This window comes from Salmo salar, chromosome ssa10 (assembly GCF_905237065.1).
Source record: "Salmo salar chromosome ssa10, Ssal_v3.1, whole genome shotgun sequence".
Taxonomy (NCBI): Eukaryota; Metazoa; Chordata; class Actinopteri; order Salmoniformes; family Salmonidae; genus Salmo; species Salmo salar.
Window position 1 is genome coordinate 9,513,100 of NC_059451.1, and position 20,273 is coordinate 9,533,372.

At 43.4% G+C, this 20,273-nt stretch overlaps 1 protein-coding gene across 7 annotated transcripts in view; it reads left to right on the forward strand.

The window, feature by feature from the left end:
- camsap2a (calmodulin regulated spectrin-associated protein family, member 2a) overlaps positions 1–20,273 on the forward strand; it is an 87,034-nt gene that overhangs the window by 62,750 nt on the left and 4,011 nt on the right. For 2 of the 7 annotated variants that reach the window (XM_014215758.2, XM_014215760.2), the window contains 13 exons: positions 528–669; positions 1,266–1,405; positions 7,110–7,200; positions 7,780–7,879; positions 8,948–8,979; positions 9,085–9,154; positions 9,302–11,507; positions 13,589–13,725; positions 14,167–14,384; positions 15,004–15,100; positions 15,450–15,515; positions 16,536–16,651; positions 18,710–18,828. In XM_014215758.2, the coding sequence (XP_014071233.2) occupies positions 528–669; positions 1,266–1,405; positions 7,110–7,200; positions 7,780–7,879; positions 8,948–8,979; positions 9,085–9,154; positions 9,302–11,507; positions 13,589–13,725; positions 14,167–14,384; positions 15,004–15,100; positions 15,450–15,515; positions 16,536–16,651; positions 18,710–18,828 (3,534 nt within the window). The remainder of the gene's footprint in view (positions 1–527; positions 670–1,265; positions 1,406–7,109; positions 7,201–7,779; positions 7,880–8,947; positions 8,980–9,084; positions 9,155–9,301; positions 11,508–13,588; positions 13,726–14,166; positions 14,385–15,003; positions 15,101–15,449; positions 15,516–16,535; positions 16,652–18,709; positions 18,829–20,273) is intronic. The other 5 variants (XM_014215761.2, XM_014215763.2, XM_014215762.2 and 2 more) reach the window with 3 other exon arrangements.

Consider the following 20,273-nt stretch of genomic DNA (forward strand, 5'->3'; position numbering starts at 1 on the left):
CTCTTCCATCTGTCTGTTTCCATAGTGAAATGTCTCTCACCGCCATCTCCATAGTGTCTCCATGGTGACTGTCACCATAGTAAATGTCATCATTCCACAAGTGAACATCAACATGTGATTGCAGTTATTGGTGTTGCTTTTTTGTGCGGTTAACTCAGTTTCCCTCAGTTTCCCTGAATTTGATTTCATTAAAGATCATTTGTGTTACTTGGAGGTTACTGAACATCTGATTGATGCATGGTGATGTTCTCTATTATGAAGTCGATATTACATTGTCATGTTTTGAGGGCCAGTTAAGTATTCCCATGGTTTGTGTGTCGTTAGTCCCTGCATGATACAATATCATCATTCTTCATCTCCAATGAGAGATGCACTCCATCGATATGGAAATCTGCATTCCCACATGTCCGCCTCTGTCAGTGTATTTCTTTGTCTGTCCGTGTGTGTATGAATCTCCCTTGCACCATCTATCTCCATGCCCAGACCCATTGTCTGTCTATCTGTCTGTCTTCCCTGTGGTGCTCCAGGCTCGCTACAGGAAGGAGCAGGCGGTGGCCCAGCAGGTGCCCTGGATCCCCCCTGTGGACAACCTGTTGAAGGACACCACTGACGGCTGCGCCGTGGCCACTCTGCTTCACTTCTACTGCCCACAGCTAGTCAGACTGGAAGGTACACTAACTAGACAGTACTAAACTGTATTCTGACCGTGGGGATGGGGGGGGATGTGTGTGGTGTGTGTGTCTGTGGTTCCCTATCAACACATTACCTTATTGAGAGGCCTATAGCTGTCTGACTTATTCAATCACTTAGTCTGAAGGTGTTAAGGGCTCTCCCCTGGCTAGCCTTTCATGTCCCAGGAGGTGTGAGTGAGCCATCCATTAGTGATGAAAATCAAGTCTCAACTCACCCTTAATCTCATCAACCATCAACCCACTAATGAAGTGGATGGGATCTGATATGGACACACACACAAGGCTCAGTACCCCAAATTCAGAGTGATGATTGATTTAAAGGCACTCCATAAGATTCTGTTTTCGCATCAAAATGGCTTGAGTACCTTCTGGAAAACATCTAGTATCCTCATCCCTGATTGGTCAATCCCATACAAAGAAGGGACAAATACCTTACAGATACCTCCAGCAGCCCTACTCCTAACGGATATTCACTTTCTGATTCACTTCCAAGAGATTTGTGCATCACTTGTCTCTCAGACCCCCTTTAACAAACGTAGCCAATGATGTGTCCTTGTGGCCTGTCCCTGTCAGATATCTGCCTTAAGGAGAGCATGTCACTGGTGGACAGCCTGTACAACCTGCAGCTGGTGCAGGAGTTCTGTCAGCAGCACCTCAACCGCTGCTGCCACTTCAGTCTGGAGGACATGGTCTACGCCTCCTCTTCAGTCAAAGTAAGTCCACAAGGCAAATTTATGGCTTTTAAGTGTGTTTTGAAAGAATCTCTGAGGTACAAATGTATATCCTTTTCACACTATTGTGTCTATAACGTACAGTGTTGGCTGGGGATATTTTGTTTTCACATGGTCCTTTTCCCGCACCGTTCCAGCAACTAGGCTGTATGTGTAACCACGCCAGCGCAGTACAGCGCAGCATGGCTTGGCTCAGCTCAGTAGTGTGAAAAAGGTATTACTGCACACAGAGTTCAGCCAACTCGGTTGGAATTGTTGATTTTTAAAGGGCAGCAAAAGTTTCAGGAGATTCTGCAAAGAAAATAATACATTTGGAAGGAAGATAGTCCAAAGAGCTAAGGACAATGGGTAAAACTAGGCATAAGGCTTGGCAGCTACAGTGTCTGCAGCATTGGCAGAGTTGGTGATTCGTGTATATTCATATTATGTAATACAGCTGGAGAAAGCCTGGTGGAAAATGGGATCTGTCTGAAATAGATCCTGTGAACTCTCTGTCCTCACAAACCACAGATCTGGTTTGTTTGTGCTAGATGTGTCTCTGTTTTGTCTGTCCCTCTCTCTTTTGTCTGTATTGCCTTCCCCATTTCTCTTTTTCCTCTCTCCTCTCTCCTTCTTTCCTCTCATTATATACCTTTCTCTCATCTCTCTCTTCTACGCTCCTCGCTCTCTCGTTCTCTCTCTCTCGCTCTTCTCGCTCTCCATTTTTCACTGGAAACTATTATATCGGTACGTATTGTATCTATGTGCAGGAAGGATGGACACATAACACTTGGCTTGTGTCTTTGTGTTGGCTCCCAGGCTGTGAATAGTGGGTGTTGGTCACGTGTGTTGTTGCCAATGTTTTAGGAGAGTCGTAGAAACTGGTGGGAAACAAACAGATCTGCATTCCCCATGTTCTCTATTCTTGTACAGTATGGTCTCACAAGTACTGTACTGAAAACTGATGAACGGTTAAAAATGGTATGTATTGCTTTTTTGTGGCAGAGAAGTGTCATAATGGAGAAAGGGTGAGTTGGGGCTGAGTTTGTGTGTGTGTTTGTGTGCCTTGAGTGCTGCAAACAACAGTGTACCACTGGCTCTGTCTGGGTGTTGAGTATTGGAGTCTACCCAGTTGTCAGTTGTGCTGGTCCTTTAAGTGGAGAAGTGTTGCTAGTAGCTTTTAAAGCACACAGTTCACAAGGGGGGTGAATAGTAGTGAGTTGGAATCAGCTGTGTCTGACATGGTCCTTTAAGCAACCCCAGACACACTGGCAGATCCTGAATAAGTCACTTCACAGAAGGCTTAGAAAGGAGATGGTTCAGGCTATGGGTCAGGTAAAACAGAGCCCTGGGGCTGAAGAGGCAAAAAATCCTACTGCATCTATCATGACACTGACATTGAGTTTATGCTAGCCACAATAGAAATATAATTATTAGAACTACATTCCCATTCAAGTCAATGTTCTGTGATAGGTGGACCGGCCGCCATATTGAGTGGACCCATGAGTGTTCCAGTCAAGTTGCTCATAATTATATTTCACAACAACCTGTATACTAGCCACTGACAAAAGCCATATATATTATAGATAGTCTCTGTGCACTTCATTTGAACCTCTTCTTGGGAGTTTGAGCTTCTAGTTGCTATTTCTGTGCAGCTTGACCACAAAATCATCCACACTCAGCCCAAACCTCTTGAGAGAGAGAGAGAGAGAGAGAGAGAGAGAGAGAGAGAGAGAGAGAGAGAGAGAGAGAGAGAGAGAGAGAGAGAGAGAGAGAGAGAGAGATTATGGACATGGGGGACCTGAGACTATGAATATGGCCTCAGACGCACAGGTCTCTGGTCTAATCAGCCCCTTGGCTAATGTAAAGTGATTCATGACATCATAGCCCATGGTAGTTTTGTCTGTCAGTGGGCACCCACTGAGAGGGGTGGGGTTGCCAGTGTGGTCCCTACTAAACAGATTATCCATCCCAATGCTTTAGCGTCAGATTTGTTTGCAGTCAGCACCAATGAGCTCTCATCTCAGACATGGAGTGACACGCTGCAATCTCCAAACCTGGCAACCCGCCAGAGAACAGTAAGTGACAGCAAAATCTGGCAACTGGGCGAGGTAATATCAGGCGACAGGGTTGCGGTGGTGTGAGTTGGAGATCAGTAGAAAATCAGGGGCAGAACAGAATGGATGTTTGACTGGCGGTGGTGTTAGGAGAGATAACGCTCACGATCTAATGTGAGAGGAAGCAGGTAGACAGACATATGGAGGGAGAGGACAAGCTTTTGCTATCTGGGCTAGGGGAGACCATTTCTCTTTCTCTTTTATCTATCGTTTCTCTATCAGACTGGGACTGGGAGGACCCCACTCATGCTGCAGCTGAATAGACCTAGTGGAGGTAGGCTACTGTAGCTCACTGCAATAGAAAATGTAGCCTGGTACCAGATCTGTTTGTGCTGTCTTGCAATCTGGTGTTGGTGAGACAGGAGTTGGAAAAACAACATTACCAGATTTGCAACCAGGCTATAAAAATGGTTATTGTGATTGTTTGCTATACTGTATGTTATATTGTTGGAGTTATAGGATTAAAGATTGCTGTGGTGGAGATTCTGTTGAGATGTAGCTATGTGTTGTTTTGAATAATTGAACTTGGTTTACATTTTATTGGTCATAGTTATTATGATAATTTACTGTAGTTCAGTTGCTACAGAGTTTGACATTGGATAATTGTGTTTATCAGTGTTCTGGCTGGATGGTTGTTTGTCAGTGTTTTGGCTACTGTATAATCTGTCATGACAGATAAAAACATGAAAATGTTATGTCTGTTATGACATAACACCCTGGAATATGAGCAAAGATGATTCCCGTGCTCTGGTTTTGCGTCACTGTTCATTTGGATTGCAGAGATGATTGGCTTTGTAACAATAGGATTGGCTGTGGTCTGATATGGACACCTGCTAACTCGGGGAGCTATGCTCTGCATGACCAAAAACTGCTCACGGTACCAATTATTTTAAATGCAGTGTAGTCACTTTGGGGAGTCACCTCTAGTTAGCTGCTTCTGCTGTCTTTACATACTGTTAAACGGCTGAGGGTAAATATTGCTGAAGAGGTGAATCTCTCACACACACACTAACACACTCTTGCACACACACACGCGCAGACTCACACACATACATTTGAAGTCGGAAGTTTACATACACCTTAGCCAAATACATTTAAACTCAGTATTTCACAATTCCTGACATTTAATCCTAGTAAAAATTCCCTGTTTTAGGTCAGTTAGGATCACCACTTTATTTTGGGAATGTGAAATGTCAGAATAATAGTAGAGAGAATGATTTATTTCAGCTTGTATTTCTTTCATCACATTCCCAGTGGGTCAGAAGTTTACATACACTATTATTTGGTAGCATCTGCCCACAAATTTTCTATAGGGTTGAGGTCTTTGTGAGGGCTTTGTGATGGCCACTCCAATACCTTGACTTTGTTGTCCTTAAGCTATTTTGCCACAACTTTGGAAGTATGCTTGGGGTCATTGTCCATTTGGAAGACCCATTTGCGACCAAGCTTTAACTTCCTGACTGATGTCTTGAGATGTTGCTTAAATATATCCACATAATTGTCCTACCTCATGATGCCATCTATTTTGTGAAGTGCACCAGTCCCTCCTGCAGCAAAGCACCCCCACAACATGATGCTGCCACCCCCGTGCTTCACGGTTGGGATGGTGTTCTTCGGCTTGCAAGCCTCCCCCTTTTTCCTCCAAACATAACGATGGTCATTATGGCCAAACAGTTCTATTTTTGTTTCATCAGACCAGAGGACATTTCTCCAAAAAGTACAATATTTGTCCCCATGTGCAGTTGCAAACCGTAGTCTGGCTTTTTTATGGCGGTTTTTGGAGCAGTGGCTTCTTCCTTGCTGAGCGGCCTTTCAGGTTATGTCGATATAGGACTCGTTTTACTGTGGATATAGATACTTTTGTACCTGTTTCCTCCAGCATCTTCACAAGGTCCATTGCTGTTGTTGTGGGATTGATTTGCACTTTTGGCACCAAAGTACGTTCATCTCTAGGAGACAGAACGCGTCTCCTTCCTGAGCGGTATGACGGCTGCGTGGTCCCATGGTGTTTATACTTGTGTACTATTGTTTGTACAGATGAACGTGGTACCTTCAGGTGTTTGGAAATTGTTCCCAAGGATGAACCAGACTTGTGGAGGTCTCCAATTGTTTTTCTGAGGTCTTGGCTGATTTCTTCTGATTTTCCCATGATGTCAAGCAAAGAGGCGCTGAGTTTGAAGGTAGGCCTTGAAATACATCCACAGGTACACCTCCAATTGACTCAAATGATGTCAATTAGCCTATCATAAAGCCATGACATAATTTTCTGGAATTTTCCAAGCTGTTTAAAGGCACAGTCAAATTAGTGTATGTAAACTTCTGACCCACTGGAATTGTGATCCAGTGAATTATAAGTGAAATAATTTGTCTGTAAACTATTGTTGGAAAAATGACTTGTGTCATGCACAAAGTAGATGTCTTAACCGACTTGCCAAAACTATAGTTTTGCTGACCTGATGAACACCGCAGATACTCAAGGTCATATCGGAACACGTGTGTGTGCCAGCCTCCTTGGGGAACCCTGGGTGATGTTCATCAGGGCAAACCGTAGCAAAACATTTTGCAACTGAAAATGGAAATGAGCATTTCTTACTGGACAAGTCAAGGTAGTCCCTTCCTATTGCAGTGTGTTTTCTTGGCTAATGAACATGACTTTGGGCTAACTGTCAGTGGATGAGGATGGTAACAAAGGAATAACAATAACACACCATGATTGGTCATGAGAATGTGGCCATCGTTTATTTTCCCATCTAAACGTGTACTAGGCATATATCATATGCCATTTCTGGGACTTTCATCATAATTCGTAAGTGTCATGAATCAATATTTTTGACAGCAGCTCTTTGAATATATTTTCCTTCCTGTTCTTTTTGACCTGGTTTCTGACCAGGGCGTGAGTTGCAATGGTGTATCAATCCGATAAGGATAGCAAGGGAAAGGAAAAAAGGCTTTCCCCTCTTTGTGTACAGGTGATCTGGCCTAACAGGTCCTTGTGGGTCAACCGTATTCATTGGTTCTGTGCCCATCTCGAGAGGAGCAGAAACTAGGCTAATGGTTTTCTTTTCACGCACAGGCACATTCAAGTACCAACAGTACCACATACCATTATGTAAATGATATATTAACTAAAGGGATCTGGCTGTGTACTGTAAAATATTGTGACGCCTTGGGAAATGTGAAACAGCTCCTCTGTTTTGAGGGTTATTAAATTGATGGGGGAAACACTGTATCAACAAGGTAAGCGAAGTGACTAAATTAGCTCACTCTTTACTCTAGCCAGTTGGGTTCTCTTTGGTCTATGAAGGTTTTCATCAAGAATATGTCAATGTATTTAACTGACTGATCTCAACTAAGTATTTATGATGTGCATGACAGATATGATGTGCATGACAGTTTGTCTTTTTGAAATTAACAGAGACATCTTGTGGAAGCTCAGGTATACTGCATTTGACAGTTTTGAACTGTTACGTTTTTCTACAAGAGTTCATGTTGCAGTAGTCTTTTGCCTGGTGTGCAATGTTTACGTTGCAGTACTGTTTCTATTAACCTCAGTTTTACCACCACATCCTGTCTGTTTTTGTCTTTTCCAGAATAACTACCTTGTGTTCATGGCCGAGCTGTTCTGGTGGTTTGAAGTGGTGAAGCCCTCCTTTGTACAACCAAGAGTTCTGGACACTGAAGGAAAGCAGTTTTTTGTACTTCAGAACTGTTTTGTATTTTTGCAAACGTCAGACATCCAGATTTAAATAATTCCTGTTCTATTTAATGGTTTTAAAAGCCCAGTACAGTCAAAATATATTGTTTCCCTCTGTTTTATATCATATTCTACAACAGCTGATGAAACTATTACTGTAAAAGTGTGAAACAATTTTATCAGTGTTATTTCCTGATAGTTGATGGTTGAAAATACAATCTACACTGGACCTTCTAATCAGCAGGTTTGCATGGGCGAGAGTTTTGGCTTTATATGGTGACATCACCATGCAGTAAATAAGTTAATAGACCAATAACAAAGAGATTTCCAAACCTCTCTGCCAATAACAGCTAGTTTTCAGTTTTCCCTTCCCCACTCAGACCACTCCCAGACAGTCCTAGCAAAATATTTTTTGTCGTTGTTGCTGAAAAGCAGATTTTGCCCATTTTATTGGAAATCTACTACAGTAAGGTACTTAATTGTTACCCAGAAATTATTTGATATTGATATAAAAACACCTGTATTGGGCATTTAATGAAAGTAATGTGTTTGTGTTTGGTTTTTAGAGCCAGCCCTCACATCGTTGAGGAATATGCCCTCTGTTCCCATCTCCAATGTCACCAAAACGAGCTTCATGGAGAGACCACCCAGCCCAGAACGACCCAGGTACTATTTGTTATTAATTTATGGTCCTGTTTGGCTAAGTTGGTACGTCATGTACGATTCACACTGGGGGCACCCATACGAAAATGTATGCACACATATATATTTTAGGGAAGCAAAAGTATTTGGACAAATTCACTTATGTGTATTAATGTAGTAAAAATGTACTATTTTGTTCCAGTTTCATACATGCAATGACTACATCAAGCTTGTGACTCTACAAATTTGTTGGATGCATTTGCTGTTGGTTTTGATTGTGTTTCAGATGATTTTGTGCCCAATGGAAAATACTTTTTATTTTAAATAAGAATAGAATTATGTTTCTAAACAGGATTGGCTGTGTCGTCACCTCTCTCTACCTCCTCTCCCTCGCACTTTATCAGCAAGCTTAAAAATTGACTTTTCTGCTTCTTCCCTCACTCGAATCGGACCGGGTCTGGATCCGACTAGGTCTATATGGAACAAGACTAGTTGGAACGGGTCTCTATAAAACATTTTTTTTACTATTATTTTTGTAAATGTAATCCATTTTCTCCCCAATTGGTAGTTACAGTCTTGTCCAATCGCTGCAACTCCCATACGGAGTCGGGAGAGGCGAAAGTCGAGAGCCATGTGTCCTCCGCACTGCTTCTTGACACACTGCTCACTTAACGTGGAAGTCAGCCGCACCAATGTGTCGGAGGAAACATTGTAGAACTGACGAAAGAAGTCAGCGTGCATGCGCCCGGCCCGCCACAGGAGTCACTAGTGCGATGGGACAAGGTATCCCGGCCGGCAAAACCCGCCCCTAAACCGGACGACGCTGGGCCAATTGTGCGCCACATCATGGCTATCTGCAGGGGATACTGATCAGAGGTTAAGCAAACCCATCTGGAATGTATTAAGTAGTCTGGGGCGGGCGCATACTGTATATAAAGCGCTCAAGCTATGGTGCCAAGCTTAAAAAAGACCCCATTCCACAATCTCTCAACAGAGGTGATAATGTCTTGGTCATCTGGAAACCAGTATGTTTTCACTTTTGTAGGTGTTCATGATTAACAATATTATTTTATATTTCTTTCACCCCTCTAGCCTGCCTCTCCAACCACAACCTAGGAACTCAGGTAACTAGATCACTAGAAGTTTTGGCTTCTACCAATTGATCATTAAACAGATTCAAATATAATAAAAATTGATGGATCTAATATGAGATGGTTATTCTCATCCAGGTGAAATAAAGAGATCAACCTCAATGTCCTTTGTGGATGGCTGTGTAGGAACTTGGCCCAAGGAGAAAAGGTTAGTATCATGGAGCAAGTCAATTAATGACTTTTAACAGACAAAATACAATTATTGTTTGGTACATGATTGTCATAACGTATTGCTAACAAAAAAGTGCAATTCTAATAGCATTTGACTGATTGACTGACTGTTTGTTTTTGCCAGGTCTGGGCCTTACGGTGTATCCTTCGACATCCCTTTTGACAAAGAGGACACCGCCCAGACATCCACTCCCCCCGGTCATAGCATGACCCGCTCTGCCAGCACAGAGGGCTTCAAGGTTCAACAGATGCCCTGGGGCATGAAGAGGAACCTGTCCTTCCAGCCCATCAGCGGGCAGGGAACGAGCATCGAGGAGGAGGGCCGCCTGGACAACCTGGCAGGGCCCGATCTGCCAAGACAGCCTGGCAGGCCTGAACCCCCTGGAGGCCCACTGAGGTTCCCCAACGGGGGTTCAAACCTGGACAGGCACGGAAATGGCATCGCCACCCCCAGCATGGAGGAAGCCCTTCAGATAATCCACAACACCGGTAGGCAGGCCCCACAGCGCCCTCTGACAGAGGGCATCAAAAATGGGTTCTTCCTGCACAGTCCAAACCAGGGCAGAGGAGGTGGTGAAGTCGGCCTGGACTCTAATGCTCGACCGGAGAAGAGGGACCTGGACTCGTTGAGCACCACAGACACTACGGAGGTGGACACGGGAATCCACGTGAGGACCGAGGACATCGCCGAGACCCTGGACGAGGACTCATCGCTGAGGGAAGCTCTGAGCATGGAGCTGGAAATGGACACGCCAAGCCCCTGCCCCAGCAGCTCCGGCTACGCCAAATCTCCCTCCACCAGCTCCGGCACCAAGATGACCAGCTTTGCCGAGCAGAAGTTCCGGAAGCTCAGTGTCCCCGAATCGGGGGGAAGAAGCAGCAGCAGCGGGGGCGGCAGCTCCCTCAAGACCACCCCCGAGGGCTCAGAACTGGGCCTCCCACTGTCCGTCTCCTGGGCACCCACTCCGGAACACAGCCCCGTGCATCAACAGATCGCGCCTCTCACCCAAGACACTCCAACTGGGCCAGCCCAGGCCCCTCCCCCTAGCGACCCGGCCCAGGCCATGGCGACGGAGATGGTGGAGCTGCGCATGCGCCTGGAGGAGAAGCGAAAAGCAATTGAGGCACAGAAGAAGAAGGTGGAGGCCGCATTCACTCGCCACCGCCAGAGGATGGGCCGCTCCATCTTCCTGGACGTGGTCAAGAGGAAGGGTGATGGCGCCTCAGGGGTAGGAGGACAGGAGGAAGGGGGGAAGACGACAATGGAAGATGAGAGGAAAACAGGGAGGAGCAAAGCGGACACGCCCGACGGGGCTGAGCAGGGGCAGGGACCCTCTGGGGCCCGCTGGCTGAAATCCTCCTCCGGAGGAGGAGGAGGAGGAGGAGGAGGAGAAGAGGGAGGTCAAGGTCCCGCCGGAGGTCAAGGACACGGTGAGGTGGATCTAGCTGAATACACACGCTCCATCGAGAAGCTGAACCACTCACTGGGCTTCCTGCAGACAGAGATGCAGCGCCTGGCCCAACAACAGGAGGTCATCATGGCCATGAGAGAACAAAAGCAACAACAGGCCTGGGTCATCCCCCCTCCCCAGACCTCGCCACAGAAATACGCCCGCGCCTCCACCCGCTCCTCCGGCTCACCCTCCCCGGCTGACTCACCCCGCTCCGCCCACCGCTCGCCCACGAGCATCAAGAGGAAGTCGGCCTCCTTTCACTCACGGAACCCCCGCACGCCGCGCCCCAGCGAGCTCAAGCTGGCCCCCTATAACCGCTGCCTGACAGCACCCCAGTCTGTGGACAGCCTCCCCCGCCTGCGCCGGTTCTCCCCATTCCAGCCCATGGCCTTTGCCTACATGGGGGAGAAACCCGCCGGTCAAACCACAGAGACAGAGGACAAGGATAGGGACAGGGACACTGAACCCCTGCTATCCCCAGAGACAGAGGCAGGTAGTGCCTCTTCTCCCTCCTCCCCAGCCAAAGACAACCAGAAAAGACAAGAAGGGACCCGAGAGATTGCCAAGAAGGATGAAGCGGAGGAACATGAGGAGATGGAAGTAGAGGAGAAGAAGCAGGTGAAAATGGATGAGCTCAAACCCATAATAGTGTCGACTGTATCTGAAGTGCTGGCCCAGCCAGTGAAAGAGACCTTTACGGTCACCCCCACCGAGACCCCCCTTATCTCAGACCTCTTTGGCGGGGCAAGAAGCAACCTGATTGAGGTGCCTCTGTATGTGCTCAAACCTCTTGAGGGAGAAGGCATGGAGGAGAGTGGAGATATGGAGGGGACCTATGGCGATGACGAGAAAATGTCCTGTGGCTTTTTCTTTAAGGTAGGAAGTTAAAGATACATGAGAGAAGTTTATTTGCTAATAGTTGTGAGCTAATTTTGACACAATATTTCTGTCCATTTAAGAGAACCCTTTTGGCTCAAGAGTATCCCCAGAGGAAAACGTTCTTTACAGCCTCTAACACAATTTAAAGGTCCCGAACAATCATTCTGATTCCCATGTAAAATAGCCTTTGAATGACTAAAACATCACCCATAATATTTCTTCCCGATATATAAATGCTCAATATTTTAGAAAAAGTACTTTTTCTCAAATGTCAAACTACCAGGAAGTCTGAAAAGACAGTATCAGTGGGTGGGGAGCTATTAGGCTGAGTAGGCGGGGAGCTCACCTTGACTGATGGTTCTTTGAAAATACCTACACTACTGTTCAAAAGTTTGGGGTCACTTAGAAATGTCCTTGTTTTTGAAAGAAAAGCAAAAATGTTGTCCATTAAAATAACATCAAATTGATAATAAATACAGGGTAGACATTGTTAATGTTGTAAATTATTATTGTAGCTGGAAACGACAGATTTTTTATGGAATATCTACATAGGCGTACAGAGGCCCATTATCAGCAACCATCACTCCTGTGTTCCAATGGCACATTGTGTTAGCTAATCCAAGTTTATAATTTTAAAAGGCTAATTGATCATTAGAAAACCCTTTTGCAATTATATTCGCACAGCTGAGAACTGTTGTTCTGATTAATGAAGCAATAAAACTGGCTGTCTTTAGACTAGTTGAGTATCTGCAGCATCAGCATTTGTGGGTTCGATTACAGGCTCAAAATGGCCAGAAACAAATAACTTTCTTCTGAAAATTGTCAGTCTATTCTTGTTCTCTTGCTCAGTTGTGCACCGGGCCTCCCACTCCACTTTCTATTCTGGTTAGAGCCAGTTTGCGCTGTTCTGTAAAGGGAGTAGCACACAGCGTTGTACGAGATCTTCAGCTTCTTGGCAATTTCTCACATGGAGTAGCCTTCATTTCTCAGAACAACAAGTTGACAAGTTTTAGAAAAAAAGGTATTTGTTTCTGGGCCATTTTAAGCCTGTGATCGAAGAAAAAAAAGGTATTGTGATTATGTTGAATTATGTTTGGGAAATAAAAATATACATGGTAGTGGTAATATTTCATTCAGTACAGACATTTTAAGGCGGCTTAACCCGGGGTAAGTTGTTCCAAGAGAGCTCTTTTTTGACTGTTCGGGACCTTTTTATGTTTGGGAATAATCACCAAAACAATAGCTGTTACATTAGTGTGTTGTTTTAGTCATTTCATTAGTGTGTAAATGGCAGATTCTGGATATTTGGCTGCCAACAATGACTATTGTCTTATGTAATTGAAAAAGCCTGTGCCCCAGTTCTACGACAAAGCAAATTTGCTTTGGTTCTGTTGGCGGCCATCTTTGTTTTTTGGAAGGAAATACTCTGTTTATAATATGAGATGATGAATGATTTTTTAAATAGGTCAAGTCGAGGACAACTTGGTCTTTCCTGTTGTGGGGAGGGTATCTAGCTAGCTACCGTTGTCTGTGCCTTTATCTAGGTCAGGAAACTGGAGCTTGTGAATTATTCAAATGCAGCTGCTGAGAAGTGGGTTCGTAGAGATGTTGAGCTAGTTGTAGGATAGTTGTGATGAGGTTCACATGCAATTTTCAGCATTCAGATCAAATGATCAGATTTTGCACATGGTTTTGGATCTTGTGTGCCATAGTTAGAAATAGTCGTCAGTAGAGGGGTATTGCTATTAGAGAGAGCATCACTCCCAGTTTAGTTGTAATTACTTAGGAAATACACCCAGCAAGGGGCCGCTGCCTAGGGTGGCCTACTCTTAGACTAAAAAGCATGTTCAATTAATAGTCTCCATTGAAAGTGCTAGCATGTTCAGCGAAAAGTCTCCACTAAAACTGCTTTCAACTCCTGAGTGGTAAGTATAATCTTGGTCTGTGCAGCTGCCCCTTTAAATGTACCAGAAGAAATAGCATCTCACATTAACCAGGGAAGTCCTGAGGGTTCCTGTAACTGTACATCACTGGTTATGAAAGAACACCACTGACTGTTTATGTGTACCTGTCCCCAGGATGACGGTAAGGGGGAGAACAACATGGCTCAGAAGAGGGCTGCTCTCGTGGAGAAGAGGCTGAGGAGGGAGAAGGAGACGCAGCAGAAGAAGCTGCTGCAGGAGGCAGAGCAAGAGCAGAAGAAGGAGGAGGCACGGTCTGTATTCCCTTCCACTACAATCATGCACAAGCATGCACATACTCACACCCACATACAGACACTCCCACTTGAGCACAGACACTCCTCTCACACATAGTATCATGTTGTTTGAAGTTAGTCAATCAAATTGTATTTGTCAAAGTACATCAATCAATCAATCAAATGTATTTATAAAGCCCTTCTTACATCAGCTGATGTCACAAAGTGCTGTACAGAAACCCAGCCTAAAACCCCAAACAGCAAGCAATGCAGGTGTAGAAGCATGAAATGCTAATGCAATTGATCAAAGTACATTACTACTGATTGTCTGGTCATGTGCATCAATCAATATTGAAATACTTTGATCAATGGCATACCATTGTCTATGTATGCTTGTGTCCCGGTCATAGTTGTACATGTTCTTCATTCTTGGTCATCATCTACTATGTCTCCATTCAGAGTGAAAGCAGAGGAGGAGCACTTGAGGAAGGAGGAGGAGAAAGCCCGCCGGGAGTTCATCAAGCAGGAGTACATGAGGAGGAAGCAGCTCAAGCTCATGGAGGACATGGACACGGTGATGAAGCCGCGGCTGGCCGGCTCCAAACAGAGGAGAGCCCGGCCCAAGTCCATCCACCGGGACAGCATGGACTCCCCCAGAACCCCGGCCAGGGCGGCAGGTAACCACGGAGACAGCCTCTCTCAGGGGTCACCGTCGGTGTCGTGTTGGTGTGGCGTGTCTGCCCAAGTGCCGCCCATCTGGCGCCACAGCTAGCTTTGTGCCATCTGCGATTAAACACTGTTTCTCTGCAGCTCAATGTGGGTTCTTATGGTAGACTAGAGAGTGTACTAGTTCTGGTTGAGATTTGCATGCCAACTAGTACTATTAAGAAATTGCTTCATTATGAAAGCAACTCAATTTCAATTCAGTAGTTAACCCTGCTTGATTTTTTTTAAACTGCTTTGCCAAACCAATTCAACCAATTTGATCTTGTAATCTAATGTGTAGCTTGAATCGATCTCTGGTAATCTGGCAAGGACATCTCATTATGCTATGTGGGACTCTGTATGGTTTCCATGGCATCCATCGTCATTCTTTGACTACAAAAGTGAACTCAAAATCAAAATCCTGCCAAATTTAAGGAGCCATACAGAGATGTGTGTGTGTGTGTTTGCAACCATCAAATGATGCTGCAGATAGCTGTGACAAGGTGGGCACAAAATACTGTGGACGGACTGTGTTGTGATCGTGGTGTAACGGTGTTGTCCCATCTTGTGCAAAACATGTTTCACATCCAGATTCACGACCTCGTGTTTTTTCAGTCTCCAGCTTGTCTCTGGCCTCGCTCAACCTGGGAGACAGCGACAGTGTGCACTCTGAGAAGAGAACACCAAGGTGAGATTCCTTTCTATTAACAGTATATGAAACACATTTCTGCCTAGTTGAATTTCCTCTTAGCATTTATTCTACTTTAAGGGGTGAATCTTAACTTTGACTTAAGTTTCATTTTCACTTAGTCATGCATTGATGTCAATGGGACAAGTGAAAATTCTACCTAAGTTAAAGTTAGAAAAATGTCCCAAAATGTTTATTCATACTCTGTTTCATTGAACTTGAGTATCACTTCTGACCTGCTTTTCAACCCTCTCTCTAGCCAACGGCTTTTAACCTAACGTTTCTGTATTCTCTACACTCTTTTTTTCCTACCTACTCTCTTTGACCACTAATGTTTTGGAACTGTCAGAAGTGCTAGCTTACATTCTGGCAGCCTGTGCTTCTTTCTGAGCTCTCCTAAACTGAGAAGGAGAAGGTTAGTTCCTGTGTAGTAGTTTAACCCTGAATCCACCTCACTGTGCCAGCTTCTGTAGCATAAGAATGTGAGTCCTTATGGGAAGTCTTAAGACACTGGGGCCAATACCAAGTCAAGGGTCCTGTTCATTAGGACACGCAAAGGAAAACCTTTTGTAACAGAAAACTAAAATATGTGTTTCTTATTGGACAAGTCCAGGTAGTCCCTCCTGTTTTAGTCCATTTTTGTCCATTTGGTGTCTAATGAACACGACCCATGTGATGCTTCATGGTCCCACCAACATCCTTCAATGTGACAGAGATCTCACCATCAACCCCTGCGTAAATGCATTTTTCCGCAATGCACTACACAGAACAATAAACAGCATTGTTCTGTTTTCCCTATGTCACATTGTCACTGCCTATATTCCTACTGCCTCTTAACCTCTTCCCTATGCTAAGTGTATCTAGATAAGATGCTTTGTGATTTAGGCGCTTGTAGTATCTCCCTCAAGAACACTTGATTGCATCACATTGCTTCACTGCTGCCCATGCTTGTATGAGAGTAAAGATATAGCCTTTTCACGCTATTGTTCCGACCCGAACCAAACTGTGCTGGCTCAGATATTTTGTTTACACATTGTCCTTTTCAGTATGGTTGCAGCAACTATGGTGGATGGGTAATCAGGCCAGCTCAGCTCAGTACAGCTTGGTTTGGTTCAGTTGATTGAAAAGCCCTTTAGAGAGCTTGAACTTAAGGTTTTGATAAGCAAAGAACCGTAGTAGCCAAAGCCAATCCCTGTTAGCGATGTTCAAATTACTTGGGTACACACTGTTTGTACTGTGCACACAAATAGCTTGTTTAGTTTTTCCATGGCAAGCGAGAAGTCCTTACATCATTCTATATCTGGTAACAAAGCTGACCTTTGAAAAGGCAATACCTGCGGAGAGAGGTGACCTAAGTGCTTGTGTTGGTGTCTCTGTGTGTGTCTCTCTCTCGTGTGTGTGTGTGTGTGTGTGTGTGTGTGTGTGTGTGTGTCAGGCCTGATTCTGCAGATGGTTTTCTGTCCCCTTGTCGATCTGGGAGCCGGAATGGGGAGGACGATTGGGAGAACGGTTCCACCACCTCGTCTGTTAAATCTAACACAGAGTACACCGGTGGGTGATCAACTCATTACACACACCAGTGGCACATTATTGGATCATTTGTATTAGCTGTATTATAATTCTTCATGATTGGCTTTGCTAACTGAGTGTACTTCATGCTTTTAAGATATCTGATTTAGGTCCTATTCATTAATCTAGTGATATTGAAATGTGTTTTGTTGTCACCGCAACCAAATAGCAACATTTGAAGGAGATGTATCTTCTGCTTGTATAGTTCCATCTGTGCCACAGACTTACTCTGGCTTTAATTCCAGTTTGTCTACATTTAGTCCAATTCTCTGTTGATATTTGATTACGTTCAGAGGCATCATGCCCATAAGGGGGGGAAAGGGCATGTTCCCCCTCAGATTTGTCATTTTTTTAACCATAATATTATGGCTCTAGATTGCAAGGAAAAGGTGTTTGAAAACTTCTAAATTCTCCAACATCAGCCCACCTCCGGACCACCCCCCATCCATCCACACGTACTTCATGTTGCCTCTAAAATAATGGGTGCATAACGCTCTTGGTTGCATTGACAACCAAACACAATTCAATATCTCTTTTGAAAGACAATGAATGGTAAAAGGAAAGCGTCAAAATTATTGACACCCCTAAAGATTCTTATAAATAAGGTTGTCAAAAGTTTAGTATTTTGTCCCATATTCCTATCACACAATGACTACGTTTTGACTCTCCAAACTTGTTGGATGCATTTGCAATTAGTTTTGGTTGTGTTACAGATTATTTTGTGACCATTAGTATGCTATTCAGTATGGTAAATCATGTATTGTGTCATTTTAGAGTCACCTTTATTGTAAATAAGATTAGAATATGTTTCGAAACACTTCTAAATTAATGTGGATGCTACCATGATTACGGATAATCCTGAATGAATTGTGAATAATGTCAAAGATCATACCCCTAAGATCTCCCGTTACAGTATTTGTAATGGTTCGCATTTCTTGGAGGTATGATCTTTGACCGTCTTTGATTTTATGAACAAGTAACGGCCAGCTGGTCAGGTTAGCATAGGGATAAATGTGCCAGGTTATCTAATGGGAAAAGCTAACACGTAGTGTTTTATCACATGCAATTACGTCGACGATTTTAAATTGGCTGAAGCGCATTTTAAACTTAAACCTTTTCTGATGTTCGCAAGTATAGACCCCCTGAAATTGCCCTGCCATTACCTGGTTGCTAAAATTCTATAATGTTCGCCTAATTTCAGTTTATGTTTGGAAAAACAGGCAGTGTAGAGAATCATTGTACCATCTAAACCGATGTGAAATATATTTTCAATAAGCAAACATATTGTATTGTCAGCTGTTTGAAACTGGTGTGCTAAACCAAAAGTAAAACGATGTAATGCTAAACTTAAAAATGCATTATGCAGAAATTGGTCTGCCATTTCCTGGTTGCTAAAATTCTAATAGTTCCTCTAATTTCAGTTTGTGACAAAACAAGCAAATATAGTTTGTAGACCAAACCAAAAATGTTGTATTTTCAGCTGTTTGAAGCTGGTGTACAAAACTGAAAGTAAGAACGGAAACCATAGAACTACCGCACATTGAACAGATCTACCGCTTCTTAGACTTGCTTTCAATGAGAATGGCAGATCTATAACTCACATTTCTATGTGAATTTGGTCGGTCTCCCAAAAATGTTACATATTGCTGCTTTATGGTGGGGGAAGAGTTGTTTTAGTTCAGGCTGTTGCAATTTGCCTAGTTTCCACCAGGGGCTGCATTTTACAAAGATACCTTTTCAAAGTTGGAAATACCACTAACAGCTTCAGTTGATGTTTTTGTCACTGCACATTGGTTGGGTAACATGTTGAATCTAATGCCATGATTGGTCAGCATTAATTATTATGTTTTTGACTTGAGACAAACAAAACAGAGGAGCGAGATGATGATAGCGTACAGGGCCCTTGGTCTTAAGATTCCATGATGAGTAATGTTAAGATAATGCCTATAAATTATTTATTAACAAACTGCTGGGACAAGTCAGAGGCCCCAGATAGAATGGTTGCTATGACGACTGATAATCTTCCCCTTGTGTGCACAGGACCCAAATTGTACAAGGAGCCAAGTGCCAAATCGAACAAGCATATCATCCAGAACGCACTGGCCCACTGCTGCATGGCAGGCAAGGTCAACGAAGGCCAGAAGAACAAGATTCTAGAGGTAATGTGTTCTCTACAATCTAGTCATTCTATTTCCACAGTGTTGGTAGCTCTTCAATACAATGAAATAACATCTCAGATGAATAATTTCTTAACATTATATTAATTTCATTATGATGTTTACTAGGAATGTGTTTACGTTTTATTTTTTAGGGTGTAGATCAGCTTTAATATAGCTCATAGATTGTAGCTTCCATTAATGTAATTGTCTGCATCATTTCCAATCCCCCATATATTTTTTTGTAAATATATTTATATACAGTACCAGCAGTGGTGGAAAAAGTACCCAATTGCCATACTTGAGTAAAAGTAAAGATACCGTAATAGAAAATGACAAGTAAAAGTGAAAGTCACCCAGTAAAATACTACTTGAGTAAAATTCTAAAAGTATTTCATTTTAAATATACTTAAGGATCAAAAGTAAATGTAAATTTAAAAATATACTTAAGTATCAAAAGTAAAAGTATAAATCATTTAAAAATCCTTATATTAGGCAAACCAGACGGCACCATTGTCTTGATTTTTTAATTTTATGGATAGTCAGGGGCAGTAGGGATGACCAGGGATGTTCTCTTGATAAGTGCATGAATTGGATCAATTTCCAGTCCTGTTAAGCATTCAAAATGTAATGAGTACTTTTGGGTGTCAGTTGAAATGTATGGAGTAAAAACGACATTATTTTCTTTAGGAATGTAGTGGAGTAAAAGTAAAATATAAATAGTAAAGTAAAGTACAGATACCCCAAAAAATCACTTTACACCACTGAGTACCAGTCAAAGGTTTGGACACACCTACTCATTCAAGGGGTTTTCTTTATTTTTACTATTTTCTACATTATAGAATAATAGTGGACATCAAAACTATTTTATAACACATATGGTATCATGTAGTAACCATAAAAGTGTTAAACAAATCAAAATATATTTTATATATAGATTCTTCAAAGTAGCCACACCTTTCCTTGATGACAGCTTTGCACACTCTTGGTATTCTCTCAACCAGTTTCACCTGGAATGCATTTCCAACAGTCTGCAAGGAGTTCCCACATATGCTGAGCACTTGTTGGATTTTCCTTCACTCTGTGGTCCAACTCATCCCATTTGGGTTGAGGTTGGGTGATTGTGGAGGCCAGGTCATTTGATGCAGCACTCCATCACTCTCCTTCTTGGTCAAATAGCCCTTACACAGCCTGGAGATGTGTTAGGTCATTGTCCTGTTGAAAAACAAATGATAATCCCCCTAAGCGCAAACCAGATGGGATGGCGTTCTGCTGCAAAATGCTGTGGTAGCCATGCTAGTTAAGTGTGCCTTGAATTCTAAATAAATCACAGACAGTGTCACCAGCAAAGCACCCCCACACCATCACACCTCCTCCTCCATGCTTCACGGTGGGAACCACACACGCGGAGATAATCAGTTCACCTACTCTGCGTCTCACTAAGACAC